Raw genomic sequence first — 18,692 nt, forward strand, 5'->3', positions numbered from 1 at the left:
CATGATGTCGTACGTGACGAGGAGGATACTCCGTTCTCTGGATCCCGAAGACATATCCAAGATCTCATCCAAATGTTTTGCACACATTGTGAAAATAACTGTCGGACTTCGGCAAATGAAAATGTGGGCTTTCCAAAGTGAGTACAGCCATGATTACATTCGTTTTCCCCTCCAAAAGCGTTTTACACCAATACCGTAAAATGGGGTGAGATTATGACACCAGGGGTGGGGGGGGGTGTGAGACAGAGAATATGTCATACTGGGATTCAGCAAACAAGGGCCCTTAAGTGGCTTGTTATTGAAGCTTCACCAAAATACTCAACCTCCTGCTTAATAATTAAAACTAATAGCTTTAAGAACAAGTCACTAGAAGACACTTGTCTACTGAATTCCAAGATGGCATAATCTCACCCAATTTTACGGTATGCTTTGAATTGCAAGGATGACGTCACTCTCCGCTACGTTACGAAGGTTTTTAACAACTGGCTATTGTGAAGATATATTTTGGAAAGAGAGAAAATTCAACTGCCCCTGCGGGGAATCGAACCCACGTCCTTTCACTTTCCGGGTGAACGCCCTAAACCTCTAGACTACAGAGGCACCGAATCTCTCAATCTCTCCTAGCAGCTCGTATACACTGAAAGGGACCGCAGCGTCAGCAGTTGTGAGCTTGGCCTGAGTCTGGCCCGGCCGTCCATGTACGGTCCCTTTCAGTGTATTCGAGTTCCAAGGAAAGATTGAGAGATTCGGTGCCTCTGTAGTCTAGTGGTCTAGGGCGTTCACCCGGAAAGTGAAAGGACGTGGGTTCGATTCCTCGCATGGGCAGTTGAATTTTTTCTCTCTTTCCAAAATATATCTTCGCAACAGCCAGTCGTTAAAAATCTTCTCTCGTATGCTTTGAATTATTGGCCTGCTTAGTCTCACCGAGTATGTATTCTATTCAAGGGGCCGGACAAGTGGTGGAAAATATTTTATTAGCGACCAAAAGGGGTTTAAAATTAACAAACAATTCAATAATATACAGTACTTTGTAAAATAAGCCGCTGTGCGATCGCGTGGACATCGTGAGGATCCAGGTTTCAAACCCCCGTTGACATACAACGGTGTTCGGCTGAAATTGGGTTTTCGCAGTTTTCAAATTTCAAGGCGTAAATGCGCGCGAGCCGGTCTCCCATTTGAAAAAGTCTCTCCGCAGAGAGCAGGCAGACCTTCAACATGATACGCACATAACGTGAAAGTTGAATATTTTATTATCTTCTTTTCAAAATATAACACATAGATGGCAACACCAGCAAAAACACGAAACAAGCACAACGCTGACAACTTAAATACGTTAGGGCTAAACATATACATACACTCAGACAAGACGTTCCGACAGGTACTGATTCGTGATTCATTAGAAATTCCTCGGAGGAAAGTGTACGAGATGCATGTTCACTTAAAAAAGTAGCAGTAATACTACGTTATAGATAAACTCAGGGCCGTAGCTAGCCATTCTTGTGTCCCTATGCAAGAACCTGAATTTAGGACCCTTCTGGTGAAGTTTTGGGCGCATTTAGGCTCATTTTGTGCGGGTGCACCTGTTGCACCTGCCTAGTCACGCCCTCGATAAACTTATGTACTCTTTCAAAGCAAAGATTTATTTGTGAGGGGCGCAATTAATCTCCTGTTTTAAGTAATGCTCCTCTTTAAGAGACGCCTCTTTTGAGCAATCACTATGGTGACTGTTCTTTTTATGCCTCTCTCCTCAATAATAACCAATGGTAGAAGAAACATTGGGGGCAGAAGCAGGCATATGTTTGAAGGAATGTCAAGTACACAAATGAGATCATTACCTGAATTGAAACTTCCACTCCATCTGTAGATAAATATCACAAGCCTGTCCTTGTATTGTCAATATTTGATCTTCTCAAGAATTTTGGGTTCTTCATTCAACGAAGTTCAGAATTAAAGAAGTACAGAAAGTTTTAGAACTTACACAACCTGCTATTAATGATTTAATTTCTCATTTCAATGTTTTTTTTCTCTCAGGAAACTAAAATTAGACAAAACATTCTCTCTCTCATTTTAAATACAAGACAATCCATTTGACAACAGTTCTTTTGAGGAATATGTTGAGAAAATGCCGTAAATATGGAACGAGAAACATGGGAAGTAATAGTGTAGAACTCGTAAACATTCATCTGGTGAATTTCTAACGAATTGGCGCAAGTCTGTGTATGAGCGTATATCATGTGGGGCCTGTATAAATTCATGAAGTCAGAGTTTCTACACACGACAATGTCCAACAGCATCTAACTTGAGCGATTAGATCATTATAAATAAATTAAATTGATTAACTGGCGTTGCACCGAACGTCTGTACTAAATCAATGGTGTAAAACTGCTGTACAAACCATAAAGAGTGACATTCAATGCCTCTTTAACACTGATAGTATTCTGGTATTATTTGAAAAGACATTTTGTTTTTTTTTTGTTTGCAGTTCTCGACACGATGGGTAAAGTTCCCGACGGTGTCGCAAACGGAGGATTAACAGCTCTGGGTGATTTCGATGGTTGCTTGGCCATCAACGTCAGCGGCAATTTTCAAGGGAAGAGTTGCATAGTGGAGCTTATACCACCTCTACCCGAAGTAAAACCAGTCGTAGGTATTATAGACGATGTACCCGAACTCAGAACTGACTTCGCTAATGACACAGTAAGTCATCACACACCATTCATATACGATAATATGCACATAAATTTCATTTTATTCAACCGGATTTATCGATATTTTTAATGCAGTATAAAATCTTCCCTTAAAAAGTTGAATAGTTTTTACCTTGAATTTCATTCCCAATTCCTTTAATTTCGTGCGATATTATAAACCTCTGAACACATAAAATTTCAGCGGCTCTCAAAAACATGATACCGATAACGAATCAACTTTTTAGACCAGAAAAGTATAGTAGTTATATAGCCTTATTTTTCACCGCAGTATTTTCTAAAATACTAAAGAAATTGAGAAACGAAATTAATATAAAGTTGTTTTTTTTTTAGACTAAGTATTTTCCATGTACAGTCGGCCCCGCTTAATCGGATTACCGATAAACGGATATCCTGGAGGATTTTATCCGTTTGAGGATAAAATCTTCCGGCAATCAGGCCTGTCATTTGGGGGGGGGGGGTCAGGGGGGCCGTTGCCCCCCGGCTTTTGAAAATACACTAAAAATGGTATATATATATATATATATATATATATATATATATACGTACATTGAGTACATGTGCTTTGCCCCCCCCCCCCCCGGAAAGAGTTGAAATGACGGCCCTGCGCCGACAATAAAATTTTTCCCGTAGAGACAAGGTTAAAGCTCCTCGCTTAATATGATTATTTAAAAAACGACTTTCCCCCGCTTAATTGAACCTGATTTATTCGAGAAGCTTTATCAATATCGATCCTTCTTCAGTTCAAACAACACAACTCTGGCGGGTTGTTTCTTTGACTTTTTTACTACCCTCGGCACGATCTCTGCAACGATGCCACTTTTATCAATATCGGCAACTGACACGTAGTGTTCTTCTATAGTAAGAGAAAAAAAAACAGGCCTGTGCCATTGACTAAAAATCAGAGGAAACATCGATTGAAAAATAATAATAAGACATCCTAAATGATAATTCTTCAGCGAGGACGCAATCTGCTTTCCTCAGAATCCTGTAAGAAATAGATTTAATATTGACTTTACTGAAAATGAAAGACGCATTGCGATTATTACTAGTATTACCCACATTGGTATCTATGATATTAGCCTGGAAAGACGCAAACGATTGAATTTGTAGATATATGTCCATTCAAGGAAAATACGCACAATGACCCCTAAGGTCTTTCAGCCATGGTCATCGTGCCTTCATGAAGATCACATACAATCATCGAACTGGAACCTATAGCCATTTCTTTCCTCATTGAAGTTGGGCGATTGCACACAATCATTTGTTTTGTTATTCCTCAAGAAGATCTAAAGATAGGGTTTCGAGATTACACATAAAAATTTCGTCATTGACCAAATATTAATTTCAGTAATGAATAAAAACCCCGAAACTTCTCCAACTCCTAATCCCATCTCGTCTGTAATCACCACAGAATTTGTTAATAGCGACAGTACCCAATGGTCCGGGGAAAATATGTTGTAAAAGTTTGTATGTTTTTTTTTTGACACAAAATAAAGTGTTCCAGACTCTGCCACGAAGCTGGGCTGGAAGAGATCTCGGCAACGGGATAAGTCCAGTGGCAAAGTTCTGGCGTTCATTCATCCAGTAATGAATAAAATTCACGTTATTTAAGAAACGACATTCAGTCTTAGTGAGAAACTAGAAACTTCATTTGTTTAAATTCACATTTTTCAAATGGACTGAAAAAAATATTTTATAGAGATTCCGCTGAATTTGATTTAATTTCTTCTCATGTTCATTTAAAATACGAAGGTGATTTTCTTTTCTCCCCTTTGATGTGTCTTTCTTATAACGTCGATTAACGACCTCGGATAAAACAGCACATTTTTCGTCGCTTTCGCTATCATTTCTCAACCGCGTTTTCCCATGGAAATCCGGAAAATACTTGAAGGGTTCGTCGGCCGAATAACGATTTATGTTAGGGTTATTTTTTTAAACGAAACCGGGTTATCGAGTGAATAACGTTCTGCGCAGCTTCCATTATACGTCCTTTTTTTAAGTTCTCACAGAAAGAAACCAACAGATATATGTACAGGAACGCTCAAAGGTATTTTAACAACCATAAATGTGCCTGCAAACTTAAGTTAAATTAACATCCTTAATACAATACTTAATTAACAACCATAAATGTGCCTTTTTATGAATCTAATTATCATTTTTTAATGAATCAAACTACACTGCTCGAAACAATTAGGGGAGCACATGGTTTTACCAAAATTACGCAAAGATGTATATCGATAAGTAACATAAAATGAATCATCCATAATTTAAAGCCTAGCAGGAAACGGAAGAAGAAAACTTCATATGCAGATCAAAGTTCATGACGTCAAAAACCAGAAAAAGGAGATAAGGGCAGAAATCGGGATGTTGCAGAAACGTCTGTTTTACTGCCGTAACTGTGAAATTCGATTGCGCAGTTTTGTTTTTTGAGACAAGGTGACTTGAGGATGTCTAAACAACGTGATTTACCGGAATCCATGGCATGGCGTGTTATAGGCAGACTGGAATCCGGGCAAACACAACGTAGTATCGCGGACGCTGTTGGAGTCGCCAGAAGTGTTGTTGCAAGGCTGTGGAATCGATTCCAAAAAACAGGAAATGTTAGACGTCGACCAGGGCAAGGTCGGCCACGCGCCACTACAGCAACTGATGACCGGTATGTACGGTTAACAGCCCGTCGAAACAGAACAAAGAATACTACGCAGCTGCAAAGACGGTTGCTCTTGGCAATAGGACGAAGGGTGTCCAGCCAAACAGTACGTAATCGGCTTCATGAGGGAGGGCTCTATGCACGTAGGCCAATGGTCTGCATTCCGTTGACCCCACGCCACCGTGCGGCCCGAAGAAGATGGGCTGCTGAACATCGAGATTGGGAGCAACATGATTGGAGCCAAGTGCTGTTTACAGACGAGTCCCGATTCAGTCTGGAGTGTGACACCCGACGTGTTCTGTAATGGAGGGACAGGGGCACTCGAAATAACCCCGCATTCGTTCGTGAAAGGTCACAATACAGACGAGCTGGTTGGATGGTATGGGGTGGAATCAGCATAGGCGGACGTACGGACCTGCATATCATTCGGAATGGCACTTTGACGGCCCGAAGGTATGCAGACGAGATACTGCGACCTCATGTCATCCCTTACGCTGGAGCCATTGGAGATTCCTTTGTTTTCCAGGATGATAATGCCCGACCGCATAGAGCTCGTCTGGTGGAGAACATGCTTGAAGCTGAAACAATACAGCGTATGGAATGGCCAGCGTGCTCTCCTGACGTGAATCCAATCGAGCATGTCCAGCTGCGTGACCAAGGCCGCCTGTTACTGTCCGAGACTTGCAGATTGCACTTCTTGAGGAGTGGAATAGTTTTCCCCAAAGTCTGATCGATAACCTCATCGCGTCCATGGCAAACAGGTGTGCAGCCGTCTTAGCTGTTCGAGGAAACCACACGCCCTATTAAAACTCATGCATCATGTCTAAACAGTACTTTTTTTTATCGTTTACATGTAACCAAATTGTTGCCCTAAATCATCTTTTCATGTTTTTTCCATATTTTCAAAGAATTAAAGCTTAATTCCAAATTGTTTTACGTCTTTTTTCTGTATTGCGCATTGATACGCGTGTACTATCCATTGTATGCCAATACGTGGCTGTCTCGCACGGTTTTCTTCACTTTTTTGCTTGCTTCCCCTAATTGTTTTGAACAGTGTATTATGAACAAAAAATTTGGCAACTATAATTTTTAAAGTAAAAAAAAAATGTACTTTTATGTTGGTCCAAAAAAATTTTGACACAAATTAACAAGAAAGCAAACACCTGCTTAATAATCAAATCAGTCATGCATTGAGCACCACAACAAAGTAGAATAAGAACAATACACTTTGTTAGAAGCAGTTTAGATAGCGAAACTACTTGCCGCGTTTTGGTATGAAGTTTGTCCCATGGTTAGTGGGTATTTTTATCCATTGTATTTTCACACAATTGAAAAAAAAAAGAACAATCGAACTTAACTCACTTATCGAACTCAATCCATAAATGTTTGATGGTGTTCAAGTTGTGGCTTTGACTTCACCACCCACAAAGCTCTCATTTTGTTGCTTTTTGAGTAATGTCTAACTTTTGAGGTCACGTTTATGGTCACTGCGGTGTTGGAATATCGGTAAGAGCGGCATGTGTCACGTCGTAAAGGACATGTGGTTATGAAATATATTATTGTACCGAAACCTGCCCCTTGTGTTTTTTTCAGAAAGTAAAAAAGTGCAAACATCAGAGAATCATATCCCCACTTTCGCTTCTTGTTCAACAGTAAGAACCTATAATACCTTAATAATTACTTTATAATTTGCCTTGTAACTACGTATAAGAACCTGTAATACCTAATGTTATATATCTTTATTTACACCTTGGATTGTTTCTCTTGTTAATGGGGAGATTGACATAGTTTTTCCCCCTCCCTTGCTCTTCTGTAATTAAGTAAATACGGTTTTTTTTTGTGATTTGGAAGACAGCCAAACAAACCCATGATGTTCAGTCAACGTTTTACAAGTTATACGCTCCCATTCAGTCCGTGTTTTGAATTAAATTCATCATGTCTTTTTTGCTAAGTGAACATTTCGAAGGTCCCTCTTTGCTTGTATTTTGATTGTTCTACCTATCTTATCTGCTGATTTCTTCGGTCGTATTGAGAGAAAATTACTTTTACGGATTCCCAAGATTATTGAACATGGCTCTGAAAATTTATGAACTGTCTTCAAATACCAAAAGTACCTTACCATTTGAGCTTGACTTCAGCCCTTACTTGAAGCCTTAATTACGCTTTTCTGAAAAAATAATCCGTCGGATATTTCTCATGTTCTAGAGTTTTTATTATGTGTTCTGAATAATCCTAATCTTGAATAAAACGAGATTTTGAGTATTTTCTTTAATATATGTAATATAATGTATGTTTTCTTTAATATATGTAATATAATATAATGTAATATATTGAAAAAATAAAAGAAGCATATGTACAATAATATGTATTGATAAATCCGTTGATTTGAATTCAATTGATTTGAAGGTGATCGGTGGAATGGAATCTCTTCTAAGACCTTATTATGATTATTTCAAGCTGAGGATGGCAGTTTGTGTTCCATCGTCTTGTACCGAGGATGATGTCAAATTTATTGCTCAAAAAAGTAAAGCATTTCATAATAAAAATGATAGAAACCATAACACTTATCTAAAACTGATATAATTGCTTAAACACTTCACAGAAGAATTATGCGATTAAATAATCATTAATTGTTATTGTATGAAACAATGCACAAAAAAATCTACCTAAAAATTTAGTTATTTAGGATTTTGAATTATAATGAATTTTTCATATATTAAGACACACATGATGTCTGAGAAATATCAAATTTCATCATAATTTTAATTATGATTATTAAAATTAAAATTAATCTATTTTCCTTTCTTCTAATACATAAAGTAAATGAATTTATGGATACACATTGTTCAATTTATTCTGTAGATTTTGAAAATTTAATTCATTTTTAAGACAACAAGAATTCTGTTAATAAGTTCAAACAACTTCATTGAACTTTTATACATGTATATGTTATGATAACTGGGATAGATTGGTTTTTGTGCAAATAATCGGCAAATAAACCGGTTATTTTGCATAATCGCCAACCGCCTCGGTAAGTTTGATAATTTTATCACTTTTACCGTTGGTTATGCATAATACCCACGCGTCGGCTGCAAATTTGGCAAATGCTAAAAATATACGTAATGGTAATTTTATAAAATCGTACGTAATATTTGGGCACAGTAGTAAAATTTATTAAACAGGAGTTCGTTATGTGGAGGTCCGATTGTAGAATTCATCAAATAAGGATTAATTGTATGAGGGTCTGATTTTAAAATTCGTTAAATAGGAGTTTGTTATATCAGGGTCGTATTGTATACCCACAAAATAATTACGCTCAATAAATGTTTTAAATGAGATATCATTATATCGGATTGCGATCGTAAAATTTGTTAAATGAGAGCTCGTGATATCGAGACAGTCGCAAACATTTTGAATAATATAGTTTGTTATATCGAAGTACAAGCACAAAATTCATCAAATAAGAGTTAATTATAAGAGTTATTTCGGGATTTTAGGGAAAATGTTTAATGAATTTTAATTTAATAATAATGTTAAATTAAGTTTTAATTTAATAATAATGTTAAATTAAGTTTTAATTTAATAATAATGTTAAATTAAGTTTTAATTTAATAATAATGTTAAATTAAGTTTTAATTTAATAATAATGTTAAATTAAGTTTTAATTTAATAATAATGTTAAATTAAGTTTTAATTTAATTATAATAACTCCGGATATTGTCAGAGTTCATTATATCCGTTTCAGACCCTGGTCCACAGGTACGGTCATCTAAATAATACCGCGGCAATGGGAAGGATCGATTCATCATATTTGCTAATACGAAATGGCGATTATGCATAATAATCGGCAAATGTGAAAAATTGAGTATGATTTATCAACAACGCTTGAGATTTATGTATAATCGCCGGTAAAAGTGATAAATTTAGGGAAATTTATCAAAATAACTAAAATGGTCGGCGTTTATTCATAATAACCGCATTTATCATATTTACTGTAATATCATCCGAAACATAAAATATACATATATTTTTTATAATTTCGCTTCCAGCATTAGAAGTTGTAAATATCGAATGGAATGTACGGATTCCAATCTGTCAAGTCAAAGAAGGATTAAGGATAGAAGAATGGGATGATTATACGTCAGTGTAAGTAATTAAGTCCACGGATTTGTATTAACCTGTTATTAAAATTAATTATACGCAGTTTGATTATATGAATGTTCCGTGATTGGACAAAATCTGCAAATAAAAGCAACTGATCTCAGATTTTCTCGGTCATCATGAATAGAAAGATGATTCTCTCTCGAATAAATAACTGCCGTCGGAAACACGTTCATTCTCTTCCCAACGACATTTTTTTGTGTAAACGTTAGTGATTGGTACCATCAGGAGGTGTCTTGGTTACTTTGTTGCATAAATACAGTGATACCTTGGTTTCCGTCGATAATCCGTCTATAAACGATCGGCGAAATCCAAAACCAACGAAAACCGAGGCATATGAATCAATAGAGATGTAATTAATTCGTTCTAGACACTCCAAAATAGTACCAAAACACATTTTATTCAGCGAATAAACATAGTATTTAATAGTAAAAACAATAAGAAATTGATATAAAATAATATAAAAGACTAATGGAATAAATGAACATTTACATAATAGAAGGACTTTTGATATCAAGGCACTATCTAGGGTCACTTCCCTTCTTCGTCTTTTGCCACCAAAACCAGCTTCAGAGTCAGTAATCCCATGTCGAACAAGAAAGTTGTCCAAAGAGGTTTCTGCCGCCTCTTTGAGATTTGCCTAAAATGGGGCAAGACATTACCATTAAACCAGTTGCAGACACGGCCTTAAACAGCTTTGTCTGGATGATATTTTTTTCACGGACACCTGTGCCTTACTCCACATGGAGAAGATGTTTTTAGTTACGAAAATTTGCTTTAGTTACAAAGTGTTTGTCTTTAGTTACAAAGTGTTTGTCTTTAGTTACAAAGTGTTTGTCTTTAGTTACAAAGTGTTTGTCTTTAGTTACAAAGTGTTTGTCTTTAGTTACAAAGTGTTTGTCTTTAGTTACAAAGGATGTCTAGGAAATCCGAGGCGACCGACGGAAACCAAGACAAACTTTTAGGGGAAAAAAACAACGATAACCGTAACCAACAATAGTCGAAGTCAACGAAAACCGAGGTATTACTGTAATTATACATTGAAGAACCTGTGCAAAACAATACCAAAAAATAGTAATCTGCGCTAGCTATAAGAAATGTCAATCAAATCAGTTGTTTGACTTATTTAAAACTAGCAAAATCTATTAATTTCTGGATAGAATTCAACAGCGAAAACATAGACACATTCTGATGATGCGAACCACTGATGTTGGGGGAATTGTTGAGAAGAGAATGAAATCATACCAATTACTGCTATATTCAACACTGAGAAACTAATCTGTATTTGAAGTGTCTGTGCAATATAACTGGTTTCCTTGTTCTAATGTTAGAAATAGGAGAAAAAACGATTAATGGTAGTGTAAATTCCAATTTTGCCCTCACTTTCTCTTTGTTTCCCTTCTCTGTTTTTTTTCCCCTCTCTCTTTTTTATAAATATATAGTAAAAAGACACATTATGTGTGTGTGTGTGGGGGTGGGGGGGAATCAATAACAGGAATATAGAAAGAACGGGAGGGAAAAAAAAGTTTCGTTCAAAGGGTTACAAAATAAAGCTTCGCAGCAATGCGAAAAGAAGTAAAAAAAAAGAGAGCTGGAATGGATTTCTTCTATTTGCGTTTGGACGAGATATCTCGTTCATGATTGTTAAGGGTTTAATGGTGAAAGCGTGGGCGTTGATCTCCTCTTGTGTATCTAACATTTCGGTTGATTTACAGATTCGTCATCGGCCTGCTCATTTTGTTGGTTGTCACCGGCACCATAACAGATATCATACTGATGAGAAAAACTAAAACATTTGAATACAGGGAGAAATCAGGTTTGCTTCTTCATCTTTATTGAAATGAAATTATGTTAGTGCTTTTTTACTTTTAAGAAATTAAATTATACGGAAGAAAATCTGTATTTCTCTTTAATTTATGCGATGACAATGTTTTTCACCCATCGCATGTAATGATAATATTCTGGATTTCAAAATTTATGATTTAGCATATCATCATCATTATTATTAATCAATTCTCAATGTATCAAAATATCAATTTACTAATAAGATATAGTTTTACGTAAAGTATGAATAGTTTTGAATTTGTTTTTCTTGTTCTAGGTATATTCGTACGAATCTTGCTCTGCTTCTCGGCTTACTGGAATACGGAGAAACTGCTGAAGAAAAACAAATCGGAGGATTCGATCAAAATATTCAACGGAATGAAAGTTGTAACTATATTATGGATTATACTCATCCACACATATGTCTTTGTGCCTCCTGAGCTTTATAGTAAGGAATTACTTTATTACAATTTTTTAACATGATATAAATGAGTGCTTATATGTGCGTATAAGTTCCAAAGAACGGCTAAATTTATCAAAATTAGCTTCAGCATCATGTCACTTGCTTTTTTGAAAAAATAATTTTGAAGGTTGGTAGTGGGGTCCACCAGGGTGGACAAATCCCAGGCAGCAGGTCTCCATGGCGACTAAAAAATTAGTACTGACACCTATAAATTTTTTTTGTGTAGTTATTAAATTGGAGGCTGGCTGAGACCAGCACAATATTTTATGGAATTTATAGCAGCAACGTGAAAGAGGGTTACTATGCCTTGAAAAAGTCAAAAGAAGATAGTAAATATATATTTTGTGATTTGTCCAGCCCTGGCTTACACTGATGTGACGCATTTATTAATTTTTATTTAAAAAAAAGGTAATATCCGATACATTGACAATTATACACACAATACATCGTACAACAAGCTATTTGTCAGCGAGGCGGCTGGATGAAAGGCTGAATTCAGTCACCCCCTTTACTCACCCACTTCTAAAATAATTTAAAATTTCTCTGAAAAATTTTGAAAATTCCCTAATATTTTTTCCCTTTGACGATAAGAGCTATAGTATAGTAATAATGTAAATTATGGCAGGCATTTGAATTGTATCTAAAGCAAAAATACGAAAAATAAAGATTCGTCTACCCCATAGAACAGCATAAGTCTTCTCTAACACATGGAATTTGTCCCTACTGCCTGTCAATATTCTTTCAAGCAGTATATGACTACTTATACTTTAAGTTATGATCTGTTATTTCTTCCCTATATTATCTTGGTCACTTGATCATTTTTGTCTCACCACGGTCATTTTCTGTACACGAGGGATAATTTGACTGAGGTCTACAATTTATTGCCGATTCTGGACGGCACCCTTTTTTTATACTCACCGAGAGGTTGGTGCGCTAACCCTTCAATGTGGGACTCCGTGGGATAGTAATCGTTTTCTGTGGTCATGTTGTATTATATCTCTGAAAAAGCCCATAACAATGTCAGATCTTGTTTTAACAGATCTCTTATGTAGGTATTGTTATTTTTCTATGAACTAGATGCATCAACATTTTACCGAGAGTATGGCAGAAGTTATGCTCTTCAAATTGTGGTAAACGGTTTTCCTTGCGTGGACACATTTTTCTTCATGAGGTAAGAGAAAAACTATTTTCATCTGAAGAAAACATAATCATATCATTGAAGAATGTATTCATGTTTGATAAAATAATTTTACGATAATAATTGGCAATATGTAAAATTACCAATACTTTCATAATTATCTCGTGTATAGTGGTGTTCTCGTCATGTATGGATGGTTGAGGATGAAAGAACAGAAAATTCCAATTTTCACGTACATTTTCCGTAGATTTTGGAGGTGAGAGTTCGTTCAAACAGGCATTTTTCTTTGAAATAACATGAAATGTACATTTTTAATCGCTTTATTATTATTTTTTTTATTTAATCGTTTTATTAAACCATTGTAATCGAACCTTCCTGTTGGTATATGTGTGCTTATTTGATACAGAAATTTTCAACAAAATAATTTAATTAAACATACTTTATAAACCGTATGATTTATGGAGATTGATCACATAATGATTTCTCACATACCCACAGTAGAAATCAGTTGTATTATCCACGAATTCGGAGTTATTTAAATGTGATTTTTTTTGATAGATTGACACCACCAGTTATGCTTGTAGCAGCTTTCGAACTTCTGTTGTACAGAGCCGGATCCGGACCGATGTGGCAGATTCTCTTCGGACCGTGGGTATTAAATTGTCATGAGAGGTGGTGGGCGAATCTTATATACATCAACAACTTTTACGGATATGACGAAGCGGTAATGGAATTATAATTATATATCTGTAAGATTTGTGTTTGAAAGCCAAATAACTACCCATAAACAAATCTGACAGAACTTTTTGAAGGTTAAATAGTTAATTATCGTAGTGATGAAGCATTACATAAATAAAAATTTATTCATGAATACATACACTGCGATATTTTCTAAAGAAATAATTTTTTGCATTTATAGTGCCTCGGTTGGACGTGGTACGTGGCTACAGATATGCAGTTTTACATCATTGCTTTGGTTGTTCTGCTCACAGTAAAGAGGTAAATTTTAATATCGTGACTATCAGATAGATCAGATTCCTTTACATCGAAGATTTTTAACAAGGGGTCCATGATCCGATTAAAGATCATTAGAAAAGGTTCAGAGGATCCGTAAGTCTGCAGGGGGGAAACAATTAACTGATTATTTTACAGCATATTTTGGATATTATTCTCATAGGGGGTTTGTGGGCTTCATCTCAGTGGCACAAGGGGCCCTTTGTACGCAAAAGGATAGGAACTCCTGCTATACATGATCATGGCAGTGGTTCTCAAACTTTTGTCAACTGGGCTCCCTTGCACAATTCATGATTCATCTGCGGCTCCTTAAAATAGTTTGATAGATATTTTCACTTATAAAAGAGCCACTTCAAAGCGTAAACAGGCTTACAAATTAATATATCCAGATCGCTGTGATGCTCCTGATCAAGGTTAGTGACGGGTCTAGGAGCCGGCACACTTTGAGAAACACGGTGTTATGGTATGGATTTGATAAAAACCAGAAATTGTTGTTGGCAGTTCAAAATGCTTTATATTTGTATACGTATCTCACAGGACTGTCTTCAATAGACTAGAATGTCTTCAACATTTTTTTGCTTACATGAAATGCATCAATGGTATTCATTCAGCCTTTAATATTCCCTATTCTGTAGGTACCCCAAAGTTTCGCTCTGTACGCTAACAATCTTGTCTTTGATAAGCATCGCAGCCATAGTCTTGAACCAGTTCTATTATAACATGCCAATGGTATTGAAGATAAGTAACGCTTACACGATAGGGGACATGTACTATCAAGTGAAACATGGTTACTTCCACCCGCACATACACGCAATCGTCTACTTTACTGGAATGGCCACGGGTTACGCCATCTACAATAAATCTAGAATAAGAATCTCATCGAGGATGAATATGACTGGCTGGGTTATCAGTTTGGCTTTCGGCATAACGTTTATATACAGCGGTTACATATGGTACAACGTCATAGGAGAACCTCATGTTTCAGTTGCAGCTGCTTACAACGCGATTTGGAAAGTATTGTGGTCTTTGGCTCTTGGATGGGTTACTATATCTTGCTGTACAGGTAACGGAGGTACGTAAGGTAAAAGATATTCTGAAGTTCAGATAATACGATATTCTGATCGATTATTCACTAAAACAGATGTTTATTTTTTCAAAATATCTAGGATTCGCAACTAAACTTCTCAGCTGGCCAGTGTTTGCACCATTAGCAAAGTTAACATATGTTGCATATCTGGTACACCCAATCATACAGATGAGTTTTTTTGCAAGCTCCAGAGTTCTTCTGCAAGCTGATCATAGGACTCAGGTAATTCAAGAAAACAAACATGCAAGTAAAATAAAATTAAGAAGAAAATTTTTTGCTCCTAATGAAATGGTCTTTTAAACTTTAACCCTTTTTACGTACTTTGGGCAAGTAATTCGGGCAGTGTGGAGTTGAACTAGCGGAGATAAATAGCAAAAAGTGATAATATTATTAGCATACACAAAGATTATAAGATTAGAGTAACAAATTTTCCATTTTTTTCTCCTTCTTTCGGCCATTTTTTCCCTTTTTTTTTTTTTGGTTTTTTTTCATGTGAAAACATTGCAAGGGAGGAAAGAATGGAAGTTATTCCTGCGGTGAAGGAAATGAAAAAAAATTCGTTTATGCATTAGGTTTATCAATGAAGAATCACGAAAGAAGGGAGAAGGTGCGAAGATATTTATTCCATGTACGCAAGGACGAGATATCTCGTTCGAGAATTCAGGAACGTTTTTTTCAGAAAACAAATGATTCGTTCAAAAAATAAATGGAATTTGTTTCCTTATAATTGCTCTGCTATTCAGCTCACGTCCACTTCACTTGCCGATTATTGGGACAAAAAATTGCTAATAATTTGACTTTGCCTGAGAATTCATCTCAACCATCTGGAATTTGAATTGACATTTTTTTTAGACTAAAAGTAATTTTACTATCTTCAATCGAACATGTCTCAACAGAGCATGAGACGTTTTCTATATAAAACGTATATCTGTTACGATAGTGTTCTTCAACCTTTTTAAAACTGCGGACCGGAAGTATTAGGTTCATTTTGCGGGCCTACACAAACGGAAGAAATAATTTACGAAATGGAAAATGTAAATAAATAGAGAAAATAATGTGAGAACGTGCAAGAAACAAATAAAGAATGAGAAATAATTTCACGACTGCAAAAATAAATAAGAAATAGAAACAATTTGCGCACCAGAGAAAAGCAGATAAATAGGGGGAAAATAATTGAAGGACCACAAAAATAAATGAATTAGTGAAATAATTTGCGGACCAGGAAAAAATAAAGGAATAGAGAAAATAACGTGAGGACCAACAAAATAAAAAAAAACAGGAGAAATAATTAGTGGACTGGAAAAACGAAAATAAATAACAAAAATCATTTCAGAAGTAGCAAAAAACAAAAGAATAGAAATAATTCACATACTTTTTGACCGGATAAGACAAGTAAAAAACCAGTGTATATAGACGTCTAATATTTAATTGAATCTAAAATCATCTAATGTAGTGTGTATATGAATTGAGCAAATTTTCGTGGACCAGAAGGAATTTCCCACGGATCGGCACTGGTCCGTAGACCAGCGGTTGAAGAACATTATGTTAGACATTAACTGTACAATTAAATATTCCGTAAACATTATTTCAAATAAATAAACCTATATTTACATTAATTATATATTATTTGTTTCTGACAATTAAGTTTTTAATTTTAGGCTTTTATGTACATGGCTTTCGTGATGGCATCATTCATCACTGCTTATTTCCTGAGTTTGCTGTTCGAGGCTCCATTCATGGCTCTAGAGAAAATCATGTTCCAGAGAACGACGACTTCACCTCAAATCGACAAAGACCAAGAGAAAACAGGAATTAACAACAAAATAAGCCTAAACAGCCGTTTCGTTCATGTATACGAAGTTGAAAAACTATAAAAAAAATAATTGCAATCACTATAAAAGAAGAAAAATTGAGTTGTTGTTTTTTCATTTGGTTGCCGAATTATGATGCAATTCTTTCAAGTTCGTGCTGGGGCCTTATAAAATGTTTAATAACACAACTGCTACTCCTAGCGACAATCAAACATCATCTGTATGCCTACTCCTATACCGAATTTCCGCCATGAAAAAAAATGAAAATTCTATAAGCAATTAAAATTAAATTTGAATATGAAAAGTAATCAAGGATAATTTAGGGCAGTTGCAAGCTTATGAAATGATTATTTAGCGAAATATTAAAAATTGAATCGTAATTTTTCAAGTAAATAATCTAATGCAATTTGCAATCCGCACCAAGAAAGATAGTTGCTAATAATTATTTGCTGTATCAAAGGGTAAGCTTATTTTATATGGTATTTTCCACTATTTCCTGCATCTTTTGTTTATTATTCACAGTTTATTCATGTTAAAAGTGTGTATGAGTGGTGTGATTGGATTTTTCGCTGTTTATTTCCGTTGGACTACTCATTGGATTTTCCTTACGTTTTTGCATTAACAAAAACGTAGGATAACAAGCACTTTTGTTTAAGGCTTAGGTCTTATTTTATTTCAATTCATGCATTTGCTAACATGATCTGCAGTATCGATTATACGTAATAGAGTATCGATTCTTCTCATGATTCATCTCAAAGTTATTAATTTTAAATAATCATAAACGGTAGTGTGTAATCTATGCGTGAAATTTTTAACTTTTTTCATTTTCGAGAAAAAAAATCTGTAGCAATATGTTTATTTCACTGCCCCTCTCATAAACTCAGTGATTTTATATGAATATAGTCGAATCCCGTAATAATGAACTCCAAGAGACCGGAGAAATTCCTTCGCTATAACGAAGTTTCGTTATAAAGGAATTCCAGGTTTTTGTGAATTGCTCCTATGAAAACGTATCTAGGAGGGATTAGAAAAATGTTCGTTAAAACGAGATATTTGCTATAACCGTATTCGTTAAAACGAGATTCGTCTGTATATAAATTAGGGGGTGTGTCACTGACTTCATGGCCAACCTGTATAACCAATCGGATGTATCAAATTTTGAGACGTTAAAAGTGGAGACACCGAACAGAAATTTCATATCGATAAACTCATGGCTTACGCATTCTGGATCCCTATAAACTGGACTCTTTGGGTAGCCCCAGTCCAGGACTTCCCCCGGCTCCTTCTAATTATAAGCTTATAAGTTAGTGTGACTAAACAAAATAAGCAAATTTCGCGACGGGCTCCAAGGGCTATAAGCTCACCTTCCACCACCATATGGACAGAGGCATATTGACATCATGGACATACCTCCGAGCAATTCAATGGACCCCATTCAGTTCTCTTACAACTAATGCTAATTGCTATGAAAGGTCATCAGAAGCACCTCGGGCACCAAAAGGCCCCGCCCCAGGCCATGTCCTAGTGAGCACTGACGTTGAAATGTGTTCTTACAAGAAGGGTCATGAAGCCCGCATTCAGACACGACTATTTATGAATGTACATTGTGGTTACTAGTGTATTTTACAGTAATTTAGACTTTGACATAGAAAACAAGATTTCACAAGTTCCGCAACCGTTGAGACACAGTGTCCATCTCAATGGACATGTAATTTCTTAAAGAATTAAATTTTCATAATTTTTTCTGCATAGGGTTAGTATATGCTCTATATATAAATATATTTTTGCTATGGAAAAACTTTTTTCTTCCTGTGAATTCGACGTGGATCTGAAAGG

At 35.7% G+C, this 18,692-nt stretch overlaps 2 protein-coding genes across 2 annotated transcripts in view; one reads left to right on the forward strand and one right to left on the reverse strand.

Moving 5' to 3' along the window:
* The window catches only part of LOC149087624 (speckle-type POZ protein-like A), a 65,901-nt gene that overhangs the window by 3,099 nt on the left and 44,110 nt on the right, over window positions 1–18,692 (reverse strand). The window lies entirely within an intron of this gene.
* LOC149087625 (nose resistant to fluoxetine protein 6-like) lies at window positions 5–16,919 on the forward strand. The gene is made up of 13 exons (XM_089231931.1): window positions 5–137; window positions 2,483–2,697; window positions 7,765–7,882; window positions 9,408–9,504; window positions 11,235–11,335; window positions 11,621–11,791; window positions 12,884–12,977; window positions 13,117–13,200; window positions 13,503–13,668; window positions 13,864–13,943; window positions 14,594–15,030; window positions 15,125–15,267; window positions 16,704–16,919. The coding sequence occupies exons 1-13, from the start codon at window positions 5–7 to the stop codon at window positions 16,917–16,919; spliced, it is 2,055 nt and encodes a 684-aa protein (XP_089088057.1).

Source organism: Pholcus phalangioides, unplaced genomic scaffold, assembly GCF_987345545.1.
Source record: "Pholcus phalangioides strain wild (caught in Gottingen) unplaced genomic scaffold, Ppha-v1.0 ptg000004l_1, whole genome shotgun sequence".
NCBI classification, from domain to species: domain Eukaryota; kingdom Metazoa; phylum Arthropoda; class Arachnida; order Araneae; family Pholcidae; genus Pholcus; species Pholcus phalangioides.

Coding starts and splice junctions, on each gene's coding strand:
- LOC149087625 (XM_089231931.1), top strand. CDS start 5: ATGTCGTACGTGACGAGGAGGATACTCCGTTCTCTGGATCCCGAAGAC. Junction 138..2,482: donor GAAAATGTGGGCTTTCCAAA/GTGAGTACAGCC, acceptor TTTTGTTTGCAG/TTCTCGACACGATGGGTAAA. Junction 13,944..14,593: donor GTTCTGCTCACAGTAAAGAG/GTAAATTTTAAT, acceptor CCTATTCTGTAG/GTACCCCAAAGTTTCGCTCT.